The 26,589-nt window shown below is 39.9% G+C and overlaps 1 protein-coding gene across 4 annotated transcripts in view; it reads left to right on the top strand.

The window, feature by feature from the left end:
• ELMO1 (engulfment and cell motility 1) overlaps nucleotides 1-26,589 on the top strand; it is a 521,525-nt gene that overhangs the window by 284,893 nt on the left and 210,043 nt on the right. For all 4 annotated transcript variants that reach the window (XM_014840709.3, XM_014840711.3, XM_014840712.3 and 1 more), the window contains one exon: nucleotides 2,702-2,810. In XM_014840709.3, the coding sequence (XP_014696195.1) occupies nucleotides 2,702-2,810 (109 nt within the window). The remainder of the gene's footprint in view (nucleotides 1-2,701; nucleotides 2,811-26,589) is intronic.

Here is a 26,589-nt window from a genome sequence, read left to right as displayed (position 1 = left end):
CTAATGAGACTCTTGGGCTCAGGCAGATTGTCCAGAAGAGACCGCTAAGAGGGAAGGAGCCTTTCAAAGACTCCAGCAGTGGGCCTTCCCCACTTGGCAGGAGAAGGGATTTAGTTGGAGTTTCCATTCAGCTTTCTCAGAGAAAAAAACAACCGACTCAGAACGTGTGTTCACCAAAGAGACTGTAAAGAATAATTTTTATCATAAATTCCAAGACCGGTAAAGGCTACTATGTTCATGATGATATTCAGTGCATCATTATTTATGTGAGCACATGTTGCAAATGGTTGGAAAGTCTCACAAAGTGAGCTGGTTCATTTACTTCCTGGGCAATCATGATGGTGATAGAGTGATAATGATGAAGGCTCCGAAAACTGCCTATGATGCCTCAAGTGGCAGAGGAGATTGAATATGCAAACTGTTTACCTTGTGGTTACAGTTAGGTGTAAATGCAGTGCTGGAGGAACATCCTCAGAAGGAAGCAGTTGATTTGTTACTGGGGTCCTATCAGTGGGTATAATAATATGTATATACATGTGTGTTATTGTTATGGTGTTTGTGCAGAAAATAATTGGAGCACAATTTTATTAAAATACTCCCCCTTTGGCTGTAAACGGTCCGCCCTCTATGAAGCTCCCTCACGTTCCTTCACTATTTGGAGCCCAGTCTGCATCAATCAAACAGCACTTTCGTTTACTTTTCCTTCTTCCCCTTTTTCTTCTCTCCTTCTTTTTTCTTCCCTCCTTCCAAATAGTCATCCTTTTACTTCTCTTTCCTAAAAGCCTTCCCCTCTTTGTCTTCTTCATTCCTTGTCTGCCTCTCCTTGCCTTTTTTGACCTCTTTTGATCTGTTACTGCCTGCTGAGTGCACTGCACAGGCCCAGTCTGAGCCGTCCTCATGTCTGCCAGGGACCCTGCCCAGGCCCTCCAGGACTGTGCTTTTTCTCTTACTCCCTGTTATCCATTCTCCATACTCATAGGTCTTTTAAAAATAACTCAGGTCATGTCACTGGCCTGCCCAAACCTCATGGTTAGCATTCTCAGGGTCTTAGAATGACACCCCGTACAACCCTGGGGCGGTGGCTCTGGCCCACCTCTATGCTTCCCTGCTTGCTTTGCCCTTCTCAGTCTCCTGGAACCCAAACTGCTGCCCTGCACAACTCCAGACCCCACCTTGTAGACCAGGTGGTGTGCTGGTCTGCCCAAAACACATCCTACTCAACTCACGGGCTCTGTCCTTGATGCCTTTACCTGGAATGTTCCTGCTCCCAGACCTTGATGGGCAAGCTCCTTCTCATCCTTTGATTCCCAATAGTCACCTGGCTATATACACTCTCCTCCCCTGGCCTTCCCCAGTACTCTTTACCACCTGAACCAGTGAATTTTTTTTCATAGCACTTGTGATTGATAAACTGCAACCACCTCTTTTGTTTTGTTTATCTCCCTCAATTAGAATGAATGCTCTGTGAGGTCAGAGCCCTGATCTGTCTTCTTCTTCACTTTATGGGGCTGAGGCACCTTCCTGGCAGATAATAGGTACTCAATTATTATTGTTGATCAACTGAATAAAATGCCATTCCTGCCACTGAAGAGTTCAAAGTTGAGGGGGGAACACAACATGAGTCGGTGCTGATGGGAGACACCGACTCAGGGCGGTGTAGCTCTTGAGGAGGCAGCAGGCAAGTCCACTGGGGAGTCGGAGGCAGCTTTAGAGGTGGATAAACTAGTTCTTTTGTGAGACAAGCAGCCTCTTCAGCTATCCTTCCTTTTGTTGACATACAAATTTGAAGTTTAGTAACTTTAAGGTAGAGTTTTATTGTTTTGTTTTACTTTTGTTTAATCCATGTGTAGAATGCACCCTTAGTTGTGGTAGGGACATCTCAAGCAAGCTTAAGGAAGGAGAAGAATTTATTAGACTGACCAAGGGGTTTTCAGAGGAAAAGTTGGGCAAGCAAACTGTTAGGATAGGAAAGTAGCTCTGCTACAGGAATGAGTGGGACCAGCCGCTCAAATGGTCTCAGAGCTCCCCCTGCCTCTCCTCCCCGTTTTCCTTTGCATTCTGGCTTGCTTTTCTTTCTTTTTTTATTTTTATATTGTAGGCTCCAGTTCAGGTAGCTCCTGAGCTCACACCCCTCGGGTGCTGTCGGCATAGTTGGGCCAGTTTTCCCCTTTTTGTATGATAAGTCTCAGGGGAGGACTCTGGTTGGGCCAGTTTGTGTCACATGTCCCTTAGGCATGGTCCAGTCAACTAATGCCAGGGGTGAGATCCTGTACGAACCTGGAAACTTATGTGGGAAATATGTGATGAAAATGTAGGAGTTCAAGTCACAGAAGAAGAGTTGCTACTCCCAGGAAAGGGAAGATGTGACTGAGAGGAAAAGAAAATGGTTTTCTCACTCAAGAAAAACATCTTTATCGTACTGTTTTGAAAAAAGCTCCATAGATACCTCTGTGTAAGTGGAAACGAACAAGCAAAATGTCCTCTTACAGATTCAAAAAAGGTTTTAGGAGATTTGGGAAACATGAGAGTTTTAGGTCCTGTATACTGAAAATATACTTACAGTACAATTTTGTTCTGGCAACAAGAGCCTTAGCTTGGTGATCTGGAGCAGATCTAGTCCCTTATTACTGTGGGGCCGACATTCTTGACGTTTTCTGCAAACCAACTTCCATTTCTGACCTGTTCCCTTTCCCACTTGCAGATTGTGCTTGAGAACAGTAGCCGAGAAGACAAGCATGAATGTCCCTTTGGCCGCAGTAGTATAGAGCTGACCAAGATGCTGTGTGAGATCTTGAAAGTGGGTGAGCTGCGTAAGTACACTGGTTTCCCACATGGGCATGAAGCTTGGCAGAGACCTAGCTTCCAGGGTTGTGCCCTGCCCTGCACAAAGAATTCCCAAGGTGCCAACAGCTATGCATGGGCGTCACCGTTCACCAAACACTCTGGCTCAGGTTTCCAGTGTATGTATTTCTGCATGTCTGCTCTAGAAATAAACATTATTAAAATCTACAAGAATGGGAAAATATGCAGGTACTGTGACTGATTTTCACATATTGTAAAAATGAGCATATATTAAAACAGCATTGCATTTAATACTCTAGGAAAAATGATCTGTGGTTTTCTTTTTTAAAATTACAGTTTTTAACCTACCAGTAGATCGTTTTCTTTTCTTTCTTTTGAAACAATTTTTCTCTATAAAGAAAAATTGACTACCTTAATGAAACCCTCTTGCTCCCAGTGTTTCACTTGTTTAGAATGCTTTTTCTCAGAAAGAAGGAATTATTGAAGAAAATGGGTAGTTGATCATGAAAAATGTGGTCAGAGATATGCTTATTGCTCTTTTTCTTACTTAAATTACAAAATTGAAGAAAGGACACCCAGAAAAAGAGGGCATGATACTTCTCTTACTTTTTGCTCATTGGCATACTTTAGCTTTAACCTGTTAAGGTGAGTCTGATTTAAGCTGGTCCACAATCATTGTCAACAATGAGCCTCCGTAAAGCGGCTGCCTTCCATTCCTTCCAGCATCTAGGGAGCTGACACACATATAAATCTTTCCTTGTAGGCTTAATAACATGGGCCCCAGAGAAGACTGTTTATACTAGAGAAATGTTAGGTGTTTGGTATTATTCTGAAAGCATAAATATTCAGTCACTTGCTTTGGAGCTTAAAATAATGGTCTGAAACGACTAATGGGAACAGATCCAATGATTAAATTGGAAAGGGGGATATGTTTTATTTACAGTGTAGAACTGACTGCAGGTACTGCTAAGGTAAACTAGAAAATTTAGAACTTAGTAAGGAAAAAACTAAGACTTTGAGCCTATCTGACTAAGCACAGCAGATGTTGTCATCCTCCAGTGTGGGTGGGTAAGGGACAGAAGCTGAAGTTGACGTGGAACTGCCACGAAAGTTCATTACTTATGAACTTATTACAAAAGGGCATTGTTGCATTAGTAGAGTTGCATCCTGACCTGAGAGATTTCTCTGTTATCTACTCACATTCATTGATCAATTTACCTGGGTCCTTGATGTGAGTTTTCCTTCCTACTCCTCATTAGACTAACTTGTTGAGATTTATGTCTGCTGTATAGCTTACCGCTTATTCACCTGAAGGATTAAAGTCCTAAATCAAACAAATCCTACTAAATTCCTCAGGCTGCTCACTGTGACTGTTTTCTGTTTATTTCAACTTTATGAGGAAACTGTAGAAAGTCACTTGCTAAAAAGCATTGCAAGACCATCTAAGATTTTCAGAACCTGGAGAACAGTCATGCTCTACTTGGCTGGTACTTTTTGTCCAGGTTATTGCCCCACATGGCCTTTTTCGTGCCCCTCGTCCATTTTCATCTTCCCCAGTGGCCTTCTTTGGCTATCAGCTGTCATCTGGATGGCAGCAGAAGGTACACTCTTTTGTGCCTTGACTGCCACACCCAGCTTTCTGCTCTTTTCCTTTGCCCAGTGGACATGTGTCTATCATGCTAAAAGTTAACACAAAAAAGAAATATGGCAGAGTAGAAGGAGAATGTTGAGAATAAAGGGGAGCTGATTCTGTCTCTGCAACTTACGACTTTCATGTCTTTGGGTAGTATACTCACAAACTTCACTATGCTCTTACATGCCCACATTTTCCCCAGAAATAGATTGGTGGTATTTTGGGTGCTGATTTGAGTAGTTGTGTTCATTTTGGCTTGATTGCAGGTAACCTCAGTGGCTGAAATTGCAGTGGTGGGAGGGAGAAGAGTGTCCCGGGAACAGATAATATCCAAGCTGAGGAGACTAACTTGGAACAGATGGCCAAATTCCAGGCCATGCGCAAGCAAAGTCAGTGTGCATCTGACTTGGAGTCTCGTCTGTGTCAGTGGGGTCCCATCTGGTGGGCAGAGGGGAACCGTGGTGGCAGAAGTCTGAGCAGACAGTGCTGCTCAGGTGAATGTCAGCTCTGTGCTTCGAAGGAGAAGGGCAGGTACAGAATAGGGGCTGACCTTTGGCTGGTGCAGAACAGCCCTCTTGGACTTTTGAGAACTTGGTAACCAAGCTAGGAGCCAGGACAGAACTCCATTCCTATGGGCTGAGATAACAGAGTGCGGATGAAGGCAAATACAATGGGGATCCCTGGGGGTGCCCCAGATGCTGTTCTTGTGCTGTATATTATTCCATATGTCACCTTCTGCTGCAGAGAAGGCTTCCAGCATTCTGCCACAACTCACTTGGCACCTAGTCAGGCCTTGTCTCAGCAGTGAGGTTGGGCATGAGCAGCTGGGGCCTGACATACTCTTGGCAGGTTCCCTTCACCTAAGATGACAAATGCATTTATTCATTTGTTTAATAAAAATATATTGATTACTTACAATGTTCCGGAGACTATGATGGGCACTGCAGGTACAGATGTGGTCCTTGACCCCTAGAAGCTTCTACTTGAGAAAGTATAAGAACGAATTGGGACTGACACTTTTTCCTATTAGTTATAAGTCATTACATATATTTTTAAATGCCCATGATCTGTTCTAAAGCATAATTTTTCCAATGTTTTGATAGATTGAGTTTTCAGGTTGACATGTTGCTCATCTTCCACTGCAAAAGCCATTCTGGACATTTTGCAAGGCTTACAAAAGAGCCCCACATTTCTGAAGACTTCATGCCCAAGTGAGTTGTTTTCTGCTCATAAAATATTAAAGGATTGCTACATTCTGATTGAATGCTAGACATCAAATGATGAAACACCCTGTGGTAAGAGGAAAATTGCTTTTTAATGGATTGCCTTTTGCCCGTTGCCATATTAAGTAAGATACAATACGAAAAACAAATCTGAGTGCACCCTTATGTTGAAGGAGATGTCTATTTTTCTTCTGAAGAAAATTAGTTTCACATAAAAATCCATCTTCCTTTGGTTTGTATGTGTCTGCTTTTCTCTATTCCTGAGTCCATGGTTCATCTCAGATTTGTGTTAGTAATTGACCTGGAAGATCATGGGTCACATTAGCTCTATAAGCAAGTACTGAGACCAAAGAAGTACTCAATTAAAAATCTAACTGTAGATTTTCCATAGTAGAAAGATGCAATTTTTGGGGCTGGCCCCGTGGCCGAGTGGTTAAGTTCGCGCGCTCCACTGCAGGCAGCCCAGTGTTTCATTGGTTCGAATCCTGGGCGCGGACATGGCACTGCTCATCAGACCACGCTGAGGCAGCATCCCACATGCCACAACTAGAAGAACTCACAACGAAGAATATACAACTATGTACCGGGGGGCTTTGGGGAGAAAAAGGAAATAATAAAATCTTTTTAAAAAAAAAAAAAAGAAAGATGCAATTTTTTATAAATGCTTTGTCTTTTGAGGAAACTCACTTCTGAAATACAAATTATATTTTAATATCTAAAGCAAACATTAATGTTCAATTAAATGAAGTATACCACATATTTATGCACAGCTTTCCTTTAGATTACTTTAAAAAAATAATGTTTTCTGCTTCCCAATGATTGACATTGCAAGAGGCAAATGTTTTAATAGTGTGGTCTAAAAAACAATTCCTATTTATATTCTGAGAGCACTTTATCAAGGTTATTTAATTGAAGTCTATAAGAACCCCAGGAGTTAATCAAGATCAATAGATCTATGTTTATTCATTCAAAGAAGACTTGCACTTACTGCATATTGTCTAGGGTCACTGAGCTCAAACCGGTGTTAAGGATGCTCAAAGAACAGTGTAGAAAGAGGCAGTAAAGTCGAGTGGTTGCATTTTGGCATCTGAATGACCCTTCTTTGAATCACAACGCGGCTACTAATTGGACTCCTTGGATCTGCTTCTTTTCTATTCTGAGCTTCTAGTTTCTCATCTATAAAATAAAGATCATATCTGCCACACATAGTTATTGGGAGGAGTAAATGAGGAAATGGATGTTGCTTTAGTTGGAAAATGGATATTTTTTTGCAATTGATAGAATCTCACTTTCCTAAGCAAAGTGCAGGTTAAGCGAAGGACGGAGAGAACTCTGGGTTAAGTGACAGCTGGAACCAGGACCTGGAACAATGTCCCTTGTTTCTTCACGCTCTACATTCTGACTAAAATTATTCTTTTTATTGTTTTCTTTTAGTTTCAATTTTAAAAATCCCGAAGAATGCATATGGACCTGGTGTGGTCACACATCCCCCTGGCCTGGCTTGTATAGTTGACACCCCAGTTAGAAGAACAAGGTTGAAGTAGAGGGATCAAGTTTTCAAAAGAAAAGATATTTTTGTGTGCACAGGGTTGGTGAGGGTGGAGGAAAGCAGGAGGTGGTGCCCTTACAGAAGAGAGACACAGCACAGACAAATCCATAGATCCTCATTACAGGTGTGAAATCCTTATGAAGATACTCAACTTCTAACAGGGGCTAAAAAAACTTGATTTTTTTTTAATTTTTTTTTGAGGAAGATTATCCCTGAGCTAACATCTTCCACCAATCCTCCTCTTTTTGCTGAGGAAGACTGGCCCTGAGATAACATCTGTGTCCATCTTCCTGTACTTTATATGTGGGATGCCTGCAACAGTATGGCTTGATAAGCGATGTGTAGGTCCACACCTGGGATCTGAACCGGTGAACCTTGGGCCACCAAAGTAGAACGTGTGAACTTAGTTGCTGCACCACTGGGCCAGTCCCTAAAAAAAAACTTGATTTTTTTCATACAAATAGGTTAATTACTTATATTTTGGGTATGTAGCACCTTACCTTGTTATATTCCAAGGTCAGGTAAGCTAGAATATTTCTTCTGGACTCTCATTCATTCATTTGTCCTTTCATTCATTCAATAACTATAGGGCTCCTTCTCTATGAGTCAGGATCTAATCCCTGATGACACACTTAGAACGCATACTCTTTCCTTAAGCAGCTCAAGCCTGGACAGTCCTTCACATAAACAAGTGATTATAAAATGTTTTGCCGTTTATAACATTACGTTTAAGTTATATTAATGTCAGAAGGAAGCAGTGGTCAGTTCTTCTGTTCATAGGGAGTCAAACAGGCTAAGAAAGGAGTGTCTTGGAAGATGTGACACAGAAGAGGAGATACTTGAGTGTGTACAAACACAAAGATGAGAAGAATAACCAGGCAGGCACAGTGTGTGTATGATGGGCAGCAGCTGTTGAAAATTCCAGGCAGTGAGATATAGGTGGAAGGATCTGGAGGTTCAGAGAAGTCTAGTTCTACGTGGCTAAAGCAGTGGGCCTGTGGGAGCAAGCAAATGAGGAGATGCCAGCAGAAGACGCAAGAGTCGGATCATAAGGATCTGTCATGCAGAAGAGTTTGGAATTCACCTTACAGCCAGTGGGAACCAAAGGACGGATTTTTAATAAGAAGAAGAAATGTCCCAGTCCTGGGCATAAGATCCTAGAATTGGATGATGTTTTCTGAGAGTGACAAGAGCTTGTGAGCATGATAATGTACAGGGCCAAGACCGAGGACAAGCTTACCTCACTCTGGCCCAGATAGTGCATCAGTTGGGAGGCTTTTAGCTGCAAGTATTGGAAATCCCAACTCAAAATGGCCACTGTAAGAACATTTATTGAATGTCATAATTTCAGAGTTGAGTAGGTCCTAGGGTTGTACTAGTTCATAACTGTTCAGTGAAGTCTTCAAGGACCCGGGTTCTTTCCATCTTTTGGTTCTGCCATCTTTGGTGTACCATATTTGTCCTCAGGCTGGTAGCAACGTGGTAGCTACCATCACATGGTCCAGAGGTACAAGAGGCTGTCTCTTCCAGTGAGTCTCTTTCAGGCATGTGGAAATGTTTCCAAAAGCCCTTCAGCAAACCTTCTCTCATATCTCATTGGCTAACACTGTGGCCTGTACCTATGCCTAACCCCAGTCATTGTTAAGGGGAGTGGAACCTTCTGGAGGCCAACCCAGTCATTAGCCACTCCCTAGACTGGAAGTGAAACCAGCTTTCCCTGGGTATATGGCCACAGGATGGTAGATAGCTAAAGAAAACTGGATTCAGCTAAGATAGGGACAATAGCTACTTGAAACCTTAATTCTGTCCCTTTATTTTAAAAAGTCTTTCTGCATTCTCCTTTCTGCTGCAGAAAACTATAACAAGTTGAAGTCAGATTACAGCCCTCTGTCATTTTGCCTTTGCTGGGAATTGGGGAAATGTGCTGGCATTTTTTTTTTAATGTAGCAATATCAAAGGTTGAAGAAAAATGGAAATTGAGGTTTGATTATTATGTATTTCATTTTTCATCACTAACATGCCAGGGCTCCACTACCTTACTTTTCCTTTTGGCAAATGGATATTTCCACTTCCTCAATTATGTTTTGTGTGTGGGTTATTCTCAGGTGTATTTTGAAGGTCAGAATGGATGTACATTTGTGATTGAAGGCTTCATATTTCTCTGAAACAGTTTTACTATCTGTACCTGTTTGACCATATATAATTAGATTAAAATTTAATAACTACTTCTGTTTAAAAAGCGAGAACAAAATCTATGTCACACACTATAAAAATGTTCAGCCTTTCCTTACTTTGTCTTTCAGTGGCAATATTTATTATAACACACCACTGATGCTGAGTGGAGCACTTTGTATAATTCATCACCCAGACACCTCTGCTTTAGCAAGTAAAAATAACACAGATGAGCTGTCTGAAGGACTCTTTGGGGTACAGTGGCAATTAGAATAGACACTTAACTCCGGGACACTGGTATTTTCGTACTTTGAGAAGTACCATCCATCACTTTCATTCTTAGAACACTATGGCTAAGAAAACTCAAGAAAATTAGCTTTTAACAATTAAACCTCTTAAGGACCTTTTTTTCACCTAATACTAGCTTGTACCCATGCTCCACGGAAAGTGGAAGCCTCTCAGATCTTGACTTGTCTTGCATGTTCATAGTCTACTTCTACTTTCCTTTTCTACTTCAACCTTAAGTTTGACGTAAAAACAAACAAAATAAGATAAATGTTCTAGGCCTGAGCCTGGCTCTAGAAAGTTACATCCACTTCTGGTCCAAATTGAAAATGTCAGAGGAGAACATATGAAAGTCATTTGGGAGTGGTTGTTTAAAATAATTGTAAAGCTGGTAACAGAATTTATAATAGTATTATCGCAAGATAGAGGATTTAATGTAAGATTCTTGCATTCAGAACCAGAAGCCCTGGGTAATAGACGTAGCTGATGTCAGGGCTTCATCAGGATGGTTAGCCATCTTGCTCCTTAGTCTCCCATTTGTAACATGGGAAAATGTTGATGATCATCATCATCATTCTTATCTGAGAATCAGATGAGGAAATGTAGATTAAAGTGTTTTGTTAGCAGTATTTGTAAAAGAAATAACAATGACTTGAATCTGCACATTTAGAGGAACAGAGATGTAGCCCATCTCTTAGCAAAGCCAACTCTTCCTGTGCACAAGTACTTGGCTGTCTTAAGAATTTGCAGTTCTGTGATGGTTTGTTGGTGTTTCAGAAGGCGGTACTTGTAGCTACTTCTAAAATCACCGTGTAATGGTTATCTCCATAGGAAGTGATTGGTGAGCGAAATTAAACTTGGCAGTTTAAAAGACCAAATCAAGCACATCTCAATTATAAATGGATGAAAATAATTTATGTTTATCCTAGGCTTTTTTAGGACTTGCTCCTTTTTACATTATTTCTGAGAAGATATGTAGCTGGAAGCAATCAGCCTCTGTTTCCGCTGTCTGTTAGGTTATAATTGAGCGGGTAGGCTGGTAGATTTGCCCAACTTCATAATGGAGAGAGACACAGACATGTTGAAAGAACACAGATGCCCACTGTCTTCTCCTTCTGCCTTGTAGAAATACTGTTCCAGGGTCCTCCCAAACACCAGGTTTGGGTGAGTGTCCTGATCCTCCTGTTAACCCTGCTCTGCGAGGGCCTCACACCCTCCTTAAACTTCTGCAGCACTTCATCGGCTCCTCTTTGTTATACTTTCTACTCTTTAGTAATACTTTTTTTCCTTTAATTTGTAGTCCTGTTTCTCCTAAAAGTTGAGGTGGTTTATAGAAAGGCATAAAGCTAATTAAAAAATAAATACGTGGTGAAAAGAAAGGCAAATAGAAGATAAAATTTAAAAAGTGAATTGTTACTGTCTGCAGAGTGCATGTTATAAAGGCCTTTGTATTTCCTACTTGTGGACCTTGAATTTGGCTCAAAGATTCGTTTGTCCCCGGGGAAGCCAGGGGCGCTTAGTAATAGAAAACGGCTCAGTGCACATCCCACCTGACTAAACTCCTTGTGAAGACCCAAGTGCTGATTTCAGCTGATGCTAAAATAGTATTTGATAACATTTAATATCATTTGTTAAAGATGATGGACTCGGACGCATTCTTAGCACCATTTTTTTTAAAGCTACTTTATAGCCACAAGCCAGCATTATATTTAAAATGGTGATAACAAAACACCTTTCCCATTAAAAACTGGAACTGAAGTCGGATGCTGTAGGATGCTATTGCTCACCATTATTGTTTCTCCTTGATCTGGAAGACACAAACATGTAGAGGTATAGTTCATTGACAGAAACAAAGTATTTTAAATTATAGAAAATAAACTATCTAGAAATCCCGGAAGAAGCAAAGGAAAAGCTTTTAGAATTAACGTAATTTAGAAGAGTAGCTACATAGCAGATAATCAAAACTTAGTGTTTCCGTATGTCAATAGTAATTAGTTAATTATAAAATGGATAAAAGGATTTTTTTTAGAAATGGCAATAAAAATGCAAACTGCTTCAGAATATTCTAAAGGAAAACATCTTGGACTTATGTGAAGAAAACTATTAGACTTTATTAAAATATACAACAGAAGTTTCAAATAAATAAATAAGCAAATGTTTTATTCCTGATAAGAAAACAATATTGTGATAAAGTTGTAAATTCCCCCAAATTAGGCTCATATTTCATTTCAAAATATCAGTGGGAACTAGGATGGAAACTTCACAAAATGATTGTAGAGTTCATTTGGAAGAATAGGGAGGTGAAAATTGGTAAGGAAGAACTGATAAAGAAGAGCAATGAAAAATAAATGGAAATAAAAATATATTTCTTTTTTTAAAACATTTTTTGCAAGAAAGTCCAAAGAGCTCATTCACCAGTGTCCACCTATTGTTGTGATCACATTTTGCCATATTTGCTTTATCATTCTCTTTCTTTCTCTGTCTACACCTATGCACGCACGCACGCACACACACATTCACACATATTTTTATAAAAATATGAAAAATATGTCTTTATGGCAGAAAAAATTGTAATATAATTGGAATAAAAAATCAAAATAGATAAATAAGAATGATTTTAAACTGGATCCAGCTCTGGCATGTTGTACTTTAGAGAGAGCAAAAGGTGCTGGGAGGCACACTTAGCAAAAGACTTTCCAGGAGAGCTGTGGGGAGGAAGGCTTGGGGTGCTGCTGGACCAGGCATCATCGTGGAGTCAGTGTCAGGAGCCTGGCTCAGAGCATCTGCCACTGATGGAGGTCTGAGAGGGGCTCGCTGCTACCCGGCGCCTCTGGAGCGCAGGTCAGGGGGTGTATGTTGACCAAACTTACTTCCACCATCCCTTCTGTTCTTCCGCAGCACTGTGGGTGTGGCTTACCTAAAATCCAGTGGTTCTGTACATGAGGAACTATGGATTTCAGGACATGCAGCTTCTTTTATAAGTAGAAACATCATAAAAAAAGAAAAACGTAAAAGTAACGTGATCCCAGTAGATGAAGAGGCCATTTGCATGGATGGCATTTTCACTCCTTATCTGTAAAATCAATCTAGTATTGAAGTTACTGATCTCACACCTAAAATGTAAAGTGTGAAAACCATCTTCCCCTAGTTCCATACCCAAGGCTTGGCCCCACAGGATATGCTTTTTCCAGGACAATAATCACCCTCCCCAACATTTATTGCAGGATTGTGATGCACCAGGCCATGAGCTAAAAGGTCCAAGTATGTTGTAAAAGTAAAATATTAATTTGGAAGGGCAGCATGAAATGGAGGGAATTTATAAGCAGAATATTAGAAGATCCAAATAGGTAGTAAAGTAGAATAAAATAGATCACAAAAAAAAAGGAATTAAAACAATAGAAGTTAGGATGCCACACTGCACTGAAATAGTGATGAAATGCTAATACATAAGGTTTTTAAAACCAAAATATACATGAGTAAAACAAAGCAAACAAACAAGAAAAACCCAGAAGCATACCCACAGCTTCAGTCTGTGACACACTTCCCTTAGATGCTGTGGCTTCCCAGAGTTGTGGGTTCCTCCCAGGTGGTCCTCAGTGACTGGGAGAGCAAAAAGCTCTAGGATGCCTTTTAAAACTTCTCATCTTTAGCCTGAGGGCTTTGGATGGAGAGATTTTTCTGGTCACTGGAGTAGATTAAGAGGCAAACGCCAGTGGGGTCTCCCAGCCCTGGGCACTTGAACTTCAATCAAAAACCACTTGCTGATTTAAAGATAAGTAGAAAGAATTTATTAAAAAAAAAAAAGAGAGAGACTATGCCGTTTATTAGATACTTTCTATATGGCAGGCAATTCCCTGAGGTCAATAGTCTGTTAACCCTTACAACATCTCCATTTACAAATGATGGCCCTGGGTCTCTGGGAGAGGTCAAGTAGACTGAGGTCACACACACATTAGATGCAGTTAACTGTTGTGGGATACCATTGTGCTGTTTACTGTTAACTACTGTGCAGTGCTATCAGGCACTGCTTTCAATTTTTGAAATGTCCTGTCTTCCTTACAGACTGTAAACTCCTTGAAGATTAGACTCAGAGTGAATTCACCTTCCATCCCAGCCTCTACTCCAATGCTTTATGTATAGTCTGCATTTAATAAGTATTTATGACACGACTAGAGCAGCTTTTTATTTGCTTCAGGGTCACTTCCAAAAATACTTCTCAAACATCACTCAATTTTTAAGGAACTTTGTGTTTTACCCTGAAACCTCTCAAACGGCATCATTTTTTCTTCTAAAATAAGTGAGCATGAGTTATACAAAAGAGCTCCTTTTCATCCCTGCCCCTCCTCTTCCTCCTCGGGGTAGCTTGGTGAGAAGGCCTACTGAGTCTAAATTTGAATTAGAAAATATCAACACTACAGTATGTTCCCCAAAGAGGAAAAAATGATCTATTTTCAATCTTGTGTTTCAGAATACACAGCTGTGTGACTTCCTAATTTATGATATTCCCAACTGCCTCCAGACAGCTCTCAGCTTGCTGCTTCTTTCCCACCTACCCCTTGCTACAGGAAACAGGGCAGACTCTAACCGGTCCAGAACTTGGACTCCTGTGGGGATGAAGAAAGGCCAGTAAATTACTGCTCCAAAGATGCCTCCTGTCTAGTCAGGTGCTCCCAGCCACTAGAACCTGAAAAGAGCCAGTGGCTGCTATAGGCTAGGAAGTCAAGCTGTCAGTTCCATGCAGGTCAGTGTCAGCTGCCTGCGTGTCCCTCTGGAGTGTGGCCATTCCCCGCCTCCAGGGACCAGGACACAGCTTTGGATCCCAGGAAACAAGCGCAATGTGGCCTCCCTTAATTTGGCTTTCCAAGTGTTTTGGCCGCAAGAACAGATTGCAGCTGTGGCCTGAGCATCTTTAGAAGTGTGAATCTTTTTTTTTCCCCCTTGAAGAAGCTATTTTGAGCGTTATAATTGCATATTTCATGTTGTTATTTCATGGCATGAGTAAGGAGAATGACTTGCATTTTTTTAAATAGAAATCTGCTGGTTCCTTTGCTCTTCTGTCTTGTATAACCCAGGCCAATGATTCCTGAATTTGGCTGTGCATCAGATTCACTTGGGGGAGCTTCTGGGAAATATAAATTCCTGCAATGGAATCCAGAAATCAGTATGTTTAATAAACTCTCCAGTTCATTCCTAGGCAGCTCAATTGTCCCCTCCTACGTTTGGGAATCTCTGTTGTACCCCTATCCCTTCCCTCATGGTAGCTTGGATCATAGTTAAATGAATATGTTTACGGGATGCTTAGGGCTCTCTAGATTGGGAATTCGAAAACCTGGATTCTAGTTCTAGCTCCACTACCGACTGGCTCTACACAAGCCTCTTCTCCTGTGTGGTCCTCAATTTCCTCGGGTGTAGAACATTGTTATTGCCCAAGTGGCTGCCAGCTTCAAGGCTGCTGTGTTAAGCCAAGTCCTTTTTATGTACCCAATACTGTGACTCTAACCACTAAATTAGTTAACTAGAACTTTACCATCATTAGTTGTTGAATGACACGTGTATAACCTAGATTGGTATTGGATTCTGTGCAAGAGAATTAAAGAGATGTCTAAAGATCTTGCTAGGAGGGGCTCCTAGTGACTAGACAGTGTTGCAGCATGGACCGAAGGACTTGTTTTCTCCATGCAGATATGACTGCTTTCACCATTTGAACATAAAATTTAGTTTAATGTGCTTTTCCCACTCTGAATCTTTCCTCCTTTGAATTATCGACTTTACTGCCAGCGAAGAGTCCTTGGAGAAGAATCAAACCGTAATTTTGCCAGAACAGATAAAGGAAATGACAAAAAACATTGCTATGACTTCATTCTCCCCTGTCTGGTTGATTTTGCCCTGTCTTTTCCCACCTTGACATCCTCTTGGTTAGCTTGGTGGCTCTTGCCCCTCCACGATGCAGCAGGGCTGTCGGGGGCTGAAGCAGCTGCCTCGCCCATCTTTACTTGGAAACAGAAGTATTTAAATAATCCTGAAACTTGGAGGAAGAAACAAGCCTGAATCCAAATGCTGCTTAACATTTCTGCAGATCGTACCTATCCATCCCGAGAAGCACAGCTCTAATGGTTCTTTGGCTTTTATTGGCTATTTAATGGTTTGAGGAATTGCTTTGTGCTGGAGCCCGTGAGAATCCTATCAAAATGCACAGACTCATTTTCCCATCCTGACTTGCCCAGGTCAGAACTAATCCTGCTGCTTTTCTGTGTCATTAATGTGATCAGAGGAAGCTTCCAATTTAAGGCCTCGTGGGATTGACTGTTTTGGTCATCTTTAACATTTTTGTTTTAGATTAGGAGTTTACCTAAATGTGTATACTTTAACAAATTTTTCTACTTGATTTTATTATAAAAATGAGCTAATTACTTTTTAACCTGATTCTTTTCACTTGATGTGTTATGGATCTCTCTCCTTTCAGTAAGCTTATTCACTTGCAGTTTATTCAAACTTTTAATAGTTGAATAGTATTGCATTTCATATATATGGCCATATTGTGAATATAGATATAAATAGTATCTCATTTATGTAAGTACGAGTCTCTTTTTGACAGATATTTACATTGTTTACAAATTTTTGTTTTTGTAAGGGGCACCAGGATGAACATTTGTTCAGTAAACATGCTTAACATCTTAGCACTGGGGCTTTAGCAGTAAAATAAAAGAGAATACCATCCCTTCCCTTAAGTAGCATATATTTTACTTGGAGAAAAACTGACAATAAACAAATAAAGACATGTCATGTGGTAAAAAAAAAAAAATACCATGGAGAAAAATGAGACAGAAAAGGGAGGATGTGTGACATGGCCTCACTGAGAAGATAACATTAATCAAAAATATGAACGAAGTGGGGCTGGCCCAGTTAAGTGGCGTTGTGGTTAAGTATGTGTGCTCCTCTTTGGCAGCCCAGGGTTCGTGGGTTCAGATCCTGGATGCGGACCTATACCACTCATCAAGCCATGCTGTGGCAGCATCCCCCATACAAAATAGAGAAAGATTGGTATAGATGTTAGCTCAGCAACAATATTCTTCAAGCAAAAAGAGGAAGGTTGGCAACAGATGTTAGCTCAGGGCCAATCTTCCTCACAAAATAAAAATGAAAATAAAAAAAAATTTTAAAAAATGAACAAAGTGAGGGAGTAGGCCAAAATAGTATCTGGACAAGAGTTTTCCCAAAAGAGAGAAAGCAGTGGAAAGCCCTGAGGCAGGAGTGTCCAGCATGGGAAAGGAAGAGCAGGGAGCCAGTGTGGCTGGAGCAGAGAGAGCCAGTGGGGAGAAGAGCAGGTGATAAGGCAGGTTGGAGGGCAGAGAGATTCCGCAGGCCCCTGTGGACCATTGTAACAAATTTGACTTTTACTCTGAGTGAAAAGAGAAGCCATGGGATGGATTGAACATACAGGTGACATTATGAGACTTACAATTTGAAAGAATTCTTTGGCTGATCTATTGAGATTAGACCATAGGGGAGAGCAAATTTCTATACTCCACTCCAATGAACAAGTTGAGACATAAGGGTGTCCTGAACTAGGGTGTTAGCAGTGGAGATACTGAAAAGTAGTTGGATTCTAGATATATTTTAAAGGTGGAGCCAACAGGATTTTTCTGACAGATTGTATGCGGGTGGGAAATAAAAAGAGGAGTCAAGGATGGATGACTAGAAGCATAGACTTGTCATTGAGATTGATGGAGGGCGTAGAAGATCAGCAAATCCGTCTTGGGTATGTTAGTTTTGAGATGCCTTTTAGACATCCAAATGGAGATTTTGTAGTTGGCTCTGTGTGTCTGGAGTTTAGGGGATGGTTCTGAGCTGGATATTTAACTTTGGGCATCATAAGCATACAGACAATATTTAAAGCTATGCGATTCGATGAGAGTTTCAAAGAGGTTCCAGGATTGAATGCTGAAGTACCACAAAAATTGAAGACTGGGGAGAATAAGAGGAGCTAGGAGAGGAACTGAGGGATGTAGGAAGAGAACCAAGAGAAAGTTCAATTAAAGGTGAGAGATTGCCTGTGTGAAATGCTGCAGACCATGGAGTTAAATGAGGATTGAGAATTGAACCTTGATTTTAGCAACATGGACGTCAAGAGTGACCTGAGAAAGAGCTGTTTCAGTGGGCTGCTGAGGAAGAGAGCTTGACTGGATGGAGTAAGAGCAAGTGAGGGCAGAGGGATTGGGAGAGTGAGTGCAGATGAGTGCTCCTCAGCATGGCCTGAGGATCGCTGCAAGGAGATAGTGCAGTGAGCTTTCAGAAACTTCTATAGCAGTTTGTCATGGCCACAATGACATTCAAGCATCTGATCATTTTTCTAGTCATTGCTTTTTATTTTGTTTTTCAAGAGTGTCTGTTTCTAGTTAACAGGTAAGAAATGAAAAACAAACCTGTCCCTCACCACACACGGTTTGAGAGGTAGTGGTATAGATGACTGTTTAACGGGATTTTGCTTTACAGCAGAGCAGAAAAATAAGATGGAAGCTGGAGGGGGAGTTACAGTCAAGTGGGATTTTTTTTTAATGGTGGGAGAAATTATAGCACATGTATATACTCATGGGAAAGATTCAATAGAGAGAGAAAAGTTGATGATGAAAGAGAATATATTTCTGTGGCTACATCTTTGTACACACTTTTAATAATTTCCTTAGTGAAATATCTACTAGTGCATCCTGAATAAGAGAGTATGTACCTTTAGTATTTTTTAATCCAATGTAATGTATGTTCATTTGCTGAAAAAATTTTAAATGAGGAGAAGCAAAGCTCATAATCATCCATTATCCTACCACCAGGATAGATTGGTGTAGCTCTTTTCCATTAAAGTGAGATTATGCTATTTTAAATATTCTTTTCTTTCCATTTAATATATTGTGATTATCTTCCTACAACAATAAATATATAATTATATCATTATTTAATGACTGCTTAATATTTCATTGTGTGGATCAACTATAATTAATTTGACCAGACTCTTATTACAGAATATTTAGAGATGTGTCCATTTTTGGTGGAAGTAGCACTGTGATGAACATCTTTGTAATTCTATCTGATTATTTTCTGAGAATTAATTCTTAGAAGTAGAAGTTTTGTGTCCAATAGTGTGAAATTTTAAAGCTTTTTATTCCTTTAAAATTTATGCTTAGAAAGGCTGAAACATTTACATTCCACTGAGCAATCATGTAGATTTGGATACAAGATTTAACACAGTTTTTTGAACTACTGAAAAAGTTGGAACTGGAGGAAGAAAGCTAATTGAGATGGTGGGAGTTGTGGTGGTTATATATTCATATAGATAGACACATACCTAATAGATATAGACATGATAGAGATTTATGGATCTAGAGGTGATATTTATTTATCTATACCACAGCCATACTATGACTTTCATGGGCCTTCAGTACTTTTATATGAGCCTTCATGGCCCCTTCCTCTGTAAAACAATATTAAAATTTATATTTTAAGACTGCATTATTATAAACATGAATATAATCCAGGCTTGATTAATTATGATATATTCATTCCTATCCTGTTTATGTTTTTCTTCTGAATTTAAAAGCAATTAAGATGAAAACATTTTCCTGGGCTTCTAAAAGTATCCTGGGCCCTCAGAACTGTGCCTGCCAAGCCACGTGGATAGGTCAGCCTTGATTATGCTTCTCTGTAATTTTAATATTTTTAATAATGAACAGGTATTACTTATACAAAAGTTAAAAGAGAAAGATATCAGACTAAATTTATAAATAGTCATCATCCCTAAGTAGGTTTCTTTCACTTTGTCCACAAAGAGAGGAGATACATTCTTCTTTTCTTGTACGTTCCATCCCATTTCCTCCCCAGCAGTAGGCTGTAATGGAAGATTTGGTTGCCGCCATGAAGAAAAAAGTAAAAACTTATTAGCTTCCCTCCCAAACTTGCTGCCACTCCTGATTCCTGATGTCGCCATTCACCCAACTGTCTGTCCTGAAATTTAATGTCATCCTCAGTCACAGCCTCATGTCCACAGCTGGTCAATGACCAAGTCCTGTCAAGTGAGGACCTAAAGGTTTCTTTCTTTTGTTTAGTTGAGCTATACTTGACTTATAACATTGTATTAGTTTTCGCTGTATAATATAGTGATTTGAGAAGGGAAGCTGATATATGTATATATTGCAAAACGATTACCAGAATAAGGTTAGTTAACATCTGTCACCTCACATACTTAGAAATTTGTGCGTGTGTGTGATGAGAACATTTAAGATCCACTCTTACCAACTTTAAAATATGCAATACAGTGTTGATAACTATAGTCATCATGCTCTACATTACATCCCAGGACTTATTTATCTTGTATCTGGAAGTTTGTTCCTTTTGACCACTAAAGATTTCTTCTGTCTCTTGATTTTTCTGTGTTTCCACTGCCATTACCCTCACTCCAGTCACCGTGGTACTATCTCCACACTTGCCCCCTCTAACCCAGCCCTGCTCATCCTGCAACCATCCTGTAAAGCAGATCTCTTTAATCTGATTTGTTAAAATGAGATGGCTGCTGTTGGCTCCGGTTTTCTCTCACAGTAAAGTTCAAACTTACCACCCCTGTGCTCCAGAAACCCCAACGTGACATGCTTCCTCTTCAGTCTGCAACTTTGCATACACTGGCTCCTCTTCCCAGAACATCCGTCTTCTATTCCTTTATATCCCCACCTCAGACCCACTCTTAAGCCCCCACTTCCTGACAGCACCCATCCACACAGCTGGACTTGATCCCTCAACTTCCCCCATTGAGGCGCATCTCCACCACATGGAAGTGACATATTTACTTGTCTATCTTTGCACACATTTTCCCTCCAGCTCCATCTGCTTCATAATTATTTTCGGTTTCGTCTAGATTCTTGTATGAGGTTGTCCATTAATCCAGCATGGATGAGAAACTTGGAGAGGCTGGGTGAGGGGCAGTTAGTGGGCATCATGTAGAACTGGATGGAAGATAATTTTCTTATAAAGTTGAATCTGTTGGCTCTGGGACCATAATTTAGACAGTTAGTAATCAATAAAACCTCTCCGTCGGGACAAACAATGTCATGTGGAATGATATAAGACAGTGAGATGAGTCTAAGCCACACTGTCTGACACCAGGAAGAACTCAGCAGAGATTGCTTGGCGCCCTGATCCCGATGGAGGCAGCACTGGGAATCTGGCCCTCCAGTGTCTGTTCTGTGCTCTGCTGGGGCATGCCTGTTGGGTGGTGGGGCAGCCCCAGGCTGACGTATGTCACTGTCAGTCAGATGGAGGTCAGAAAGCAACAGGTGAGTCCTGCTGTTGCTGGACTGTCACCAATAGGATCAAGACCTTTGTTCTTTTTATCTGGAAATGAAGCCCAAGTTTCTCTGCTGCTCCTGGTCTTGAGGAAACATCAGAATCATAGCCAGTGACACTTATTGAGCTATTTTGGCTGGATAGAAGACTGGGCGTCAGACAATAAGGAAACAAATTAAAGCAGAAGACCAAACAAAACCAAAATAAATCTAACCTTTTGGCTGTTGATCCAGTTTGCTTTTTTCTTAGAACATTGATCATTGTGGCTGGTGAGATGGTAAGGAGGAGACCCTTGGCCCTTTTTTCTTATTTCATTGGTTCTTATGCCATGTCATTGCCTGCATTTATGTTTAAGATTATACCATAATTCCTATTGTTTTTGAATATTCCTCTTGAATCATGACCTTGAGTCACGACCTTGAGTCACTTGATTTCTAGCTTCGAATAGCTCATGAGACGTGGTTGTAGGCATTTTATCTTAAGAAATAGGAAAAAAGATCTGGAAGGAGGCAGTCGAATAGATTACTCTCTTGAAGTACTTGCGAATAGTGACTCATCATGGGTAACAAAATCACTTTCGTGAATTTTGAATAGCGTTTTGAAAAATGGAATAAAATAATTTTAGAGTGCTTCACAAGTAGCAAAGACAAGTGTCTCGTTAGATCAGTTTTGCATTCATCTGCATGTATGCTTGGATGCAATACAAAATGTGTTTCGTGCTGAAAAAAGGTCACAGCTGAAAAAGTTTAAAAGCGCCCCCTCCCCTGCCCTGTCATAAGGCAATTCACCTTGAAATTACTTACTCAGTAGAGCGTTGTCTGTTTTCATATTAATACATGCATTACACATTTTTTGATTCAAATGTGTTTTTCCATCCGAGTTTATCTTAAAGGATGAGTTGTTTGCCACACAATGCTACAAGTGAGGCTGATCATCATCCGTAGACATCTCCTGCGTAGTTCCTGCTCACATCTTTTCCCTTGGTGCCACTTCTGCCTCTAGTGATATCCCCAAATTCCCAGGCTTGTTCCTCTTAGAAGGGCCCCTTTATAGACTAGAAAATGAGAATTGTACAGGTGACATTTCCTACACCTACATAAGAGGGGCCACAAGATATGTCTTTACATGGACAGTGTTAGTCGTTTGTGTCAAAAATGACTGAGCCTTAAAACAACTTTTGTGTTTCTGATTTATGTCAGTGTTTTACCAGGGTTGTATCTGAAACAGTATAAATAATTCCAAATGGAAAATGATCAACTGCCATTTGTCTAAACGCCTGTATCTAAAACATTAGCAGAAATGTCTGATTAAACGATAAACGCCCTTCCTTCCTCCTGGGCTCCCTTCACACACAATCGAGGAAACGTGAATGAGACTAAGTGGGGCATGAGAAGGCAATTTCAAGGTCTCCACTAATAAGAAAACCATTGAATAGTCATTCACTCCCACTCAAGCTTAGGAGAGTGGAAAACCCCCGACTGCTTCAGGCCTTTTAAAGGCTCCACAATCTGGCCTGTATCTGCTTTTCTGACCTTACTTTCTGTACAACTGAAAAAAACCCTAAGCTAATTACCACAACTAGCTTGCATTTTGTTTAGATATAGCCCATTTGCAGCTCCCTAAACATGCCTAACTGCCTCATTTCTGCCTGGGCTCCGTGGCACTTTCTCTCACAGCTACTTTTGGTCTATCAGCTGAGCTTCTGGGGCCCAGTTATTGCCACAAAACCTTCAGGGACCCTCCTGACTAATTTGTATTCAGTGCGTTTCTACTGAACACCTACCATGTTCCAAGAATAGTGCTCAGATATGATGGCAAAGAAGACATGACTCTTGTCATCATCTCTCTCTCCTGAGACCCAACCTAGAGGATTATTAGGCAAATATCATAGAGCATCTACAATGTCCCGTACCTTGTTCGAGGCTCTAGGACTTTACTGATCTGGTGAAGATTATCCAAAAGTCAATTGTGGAATTATCCTTATGCTCCTCATTAACTTATATTCTACCTTCAGTGCAGCCGTATGAATAAAACTATTTAGAGATATAACAAAATCTCCTTGCAACATTTTGAGCTATTCAGCAAAGAGGAGTTTGATAGAAATGAAATAAAACCCTAAAAGGGTATTTTCCCCACAGTAATCCTTTGATTTCTATTAGTGTTTAGAGGAGTAGTATTTTATAGCATATATTTTATTTCTAAATTTCCTTTGTTATATTATGTTTTAGAGAGGATCAGTATTATTTTTTTAAATAAATGGTCACATTATAATTGCTCTCGCTTTTTCTCTGCCATTTATCTACCAAAAAAAAAAAAAATCTCATGAAACCAGCATCATATCACATATATATGTGTGTGTGTGTGTGTTTTAGGATTATAAAATCAATACATTAAAATTAAATTTAAGGGGGCCGGCCTGGTGCCATAGTGGTTGGGTTTGCACACTCCGTTTCAGCAGCCTGGGGTTTCACATGTTCGGATCCCTGGTATGGACCTGTATTCACATTAATACATGCATTACGCATTTTTTGATTCAAATGTGTTTTTGAAGTGCTACTCGTCAAGCCATGCTGTGGTGACATCCCACGTAAAATAGAGGAAGGTTGGCATAGATGTTAGCTCAGTGACAATCTTCCTCACAAAAGAAAATAATAAAAATAAATTAATTAATTAAGTTTAATAAAACTGTGCACGTCCACTGTTGCAATTTTAGAAAATGAGAAAAACGTTTAAAGAAGAAAATTAAAACCATTCATTATTTTGCCACCCTGAGATAGCAGCTATGGGCATAGTGGTGTGTGTCCTTCTACCCTCTACTGTATCTGTATTTGTATCCTCTCATTATCTGTATATATACACATGTGTTTGCCTGTACATGCATATATAAAAAAATGTGAGATCATACTGCCTCAGCCGTTCAGAATCTTGTTTTTCTCTTCACTCAAAATTGTCATATCTATAACATCTTTCTATATCTTTCAAGGATATATTCTTTAGGAACTAGATATCAATTCATTGTATAGATGTATCATAATTTATGTAATAGATTACTATTTTTATATGTTGAGGTTTTCCTAATTTTTCCTATTAGAAACACCTCTGGGATGATTGTCTTCGTAGATAAATCTTGCACTTATCTTTAATCCTTTACTGAGAATAAACTTCTAGAAGTGAAATTGCTACGCATGTGCACTCTTAAGTTCTGGATGCCTATTGCCAAGCTACCCTCTGAAAAGGTTATCTGAAGGTTTATGTCCCCCTAACAGAATGGGAGAGAATAGCTGTTCACCACATTAAGTACAGTCATGAAAAGAACAAGAAAACTAAGAAATTCCATTGTTAACTTGAGAGTTCAAAATGTTGTCTTATTCTGGGCTATTTTATGAGAAATGTTAAACATTTTTGGCATATATTTTGGCCATTTATATTTTGTGTATCAAAATGATTGGTTCTATTCTAATTACATCAGAATTGTACACATCTTATGTGGTATAAACAAGAGAAACCAATAACCTTATCAAGAGACACCTTTTTTTTTTGAGGAAGATTAGCCCTGAGCTAACATCTTGAGCTAACATCTGTGCCCATCTTCCTCCATTTTATATGTGGGACGCCTGCCATAGCATGGCTTGATGAGCAGTGAGTAGGTCTGTGCCCGGGTCCGAACCGTTGAACCACCGGCCATCAAAGTGGAGCATGCAAACTTAACCACTATGCCCCCAGGCCAGCCCCGAGAGACAAATATTTTTGATATAGGGACTAGGAAGATTGTTTCTCTGAAATAATGAGAATGAGTGATTCTGAATCAGACAAATATAAGGTAATAATTTTACTTAGATATTTCAGACTGTTTTAAAAATATTAAAACAGAGGAGCTATACATTGACTTGCATTCTGAAGTAATAGCAATTAAGTTGTGGGGACCCGAGCCCTATTTTCAGAGGGGACCCTTTTAAAAAGGTCCCTTTTATAGACACTTCAACCACTTTGAGGAACCCTCTTCCTTTCATTGAATTGCCAAAAGCTTATAGGGTAGTTTGGGTAGCATTTAATTTTTTATGGTTTTAGATTCTTTTTTGTTTAATACTTTTATTAAAAGAGTAGCACGTGATACTATAAAGTACTTTACATTATATAGGAGATTTAAAATAAAGTGAATGCTCCTGTCCATCCTCAACTTGTGTCTTCTTGAGTCCTAGCTCCCAGCAGTAACCTCGGTTTGGTAAACTCTCCTGGCCCATTTTCATTGCATATCCTAATGTATTATGGGTGTATGTGTGTATCATATTATAGAACACATTACTTCTAATGGTTGCATAATAGTCCAGAATAATGTCTGAGCTAAGATAATGCTTGAAATATGAGTGTAAACAATGTCAGGTTTACCTTCAAGAATTTTGTTTATTTTAATCTGTTGGAATTAATTGAAGGGCCTGGGAGATGATCTTTTTGGCTAATGTTAGTAGAGAAGATATGGTAAAATGAGGGGTTTTTTTTTTAAGTTATGCCAAATAAAGGAAGATGATACTAAGCTTAATTGTTCTCTTGCTAAATTTATTCAAATTTTGGAGCCTCATTAAAATGGGAGGAGAGGAGTAATAAACTGAATGTGCACCCCCGAGAAGCTCTCTCTAGAATTCTCTTTGGAGAACTGAATCGAAACATCAAAAATTGATTCTGTTCTTGAACAATAGTCCCACTCAAGAGTCTGAAATACAGTTATGAAATCGCTTGCTGGTTTCTTCTTCAGAGCGTGAGGCCAGCTTTGGGAAAAATAGACGTTTTTTTCCCAGGATTGGGATTGTGGTGAGGAGTATGAGTTGTGTACGTGTCTGTGTGTGGGTGGGAGGGATGAGTGATTCATTCTTTTCTACGTACAATCCATATAAATGGAATCGTACAGTATGTAGCCTTTTTATCTGGCTTCTTTCACTGAATGTAATGTTTTGAGAGTCATCCAGGTTGTTACATAATGTTTTAATGTCAGGTAAGCTTGGTTTGGTTTTATTTTGTTTTTTTCCCTTCTCCTTTTAAGTCAGGTTTATTAAGGTATAATTAGCACAGTAAAGTTCACCCTTTTTAGGGGTACCGTTCTTTAGTTTTGATAAATGTATACAGGTGTGTGACCACCACCACAATCAGGATGTAGACTATTTCCATCTCCCCATAAATCTTCCTCTTCAAATTTGTTTTGCCTTTGACCAGTTGTTCTCAGCCAGGAGAGGATCATGGGGGGAATGTGAGGGAGTTAAATCTAACGTGATTGCCATAAATCTCCAGTGATCTTATATATATGACTTTTAGGATTATACAACTCTTCCTTGATGAGACGCCCTCTCCTGACCTCTTGTAAATCATATAGAAAGCAATGTCACAGCAGAAAATATAGATGGCATATGTTCCTCTCCACTGGCTCGCCACACTTTGCTAAATTCAGAAATGGCCATTCCACAGATGGGCCAGAATCCCTCGCTGACAACAAAGCAAACCTGATACCCATCATTCTGAAATTCATCACACCGTCTTCAACTGGATGTCAATAATGGCCAGAACGAACCACTAAGAAAGCCTTGCTCAGGAAAAGAAGGGGTCATAGATGA

The sequence above is a fragment of the Equus asinus genome, chromosome 1 (genome assembly GCF_041296235.1).
Source record: "Equus asinus isolate D_3611 breed Donkey chromosome 1, EquAss-T2T_v2, whole genome shotgun sequence".
Taxonomy (NCBI): Eukaryota; Metazoa; Chordata; class Mammalia; order Perissodactyla; family Equidae; genus Equus; species Equus asinus.
This window is presented reverse-complemented; position numbering and strand designations above follow the sequence as displayed.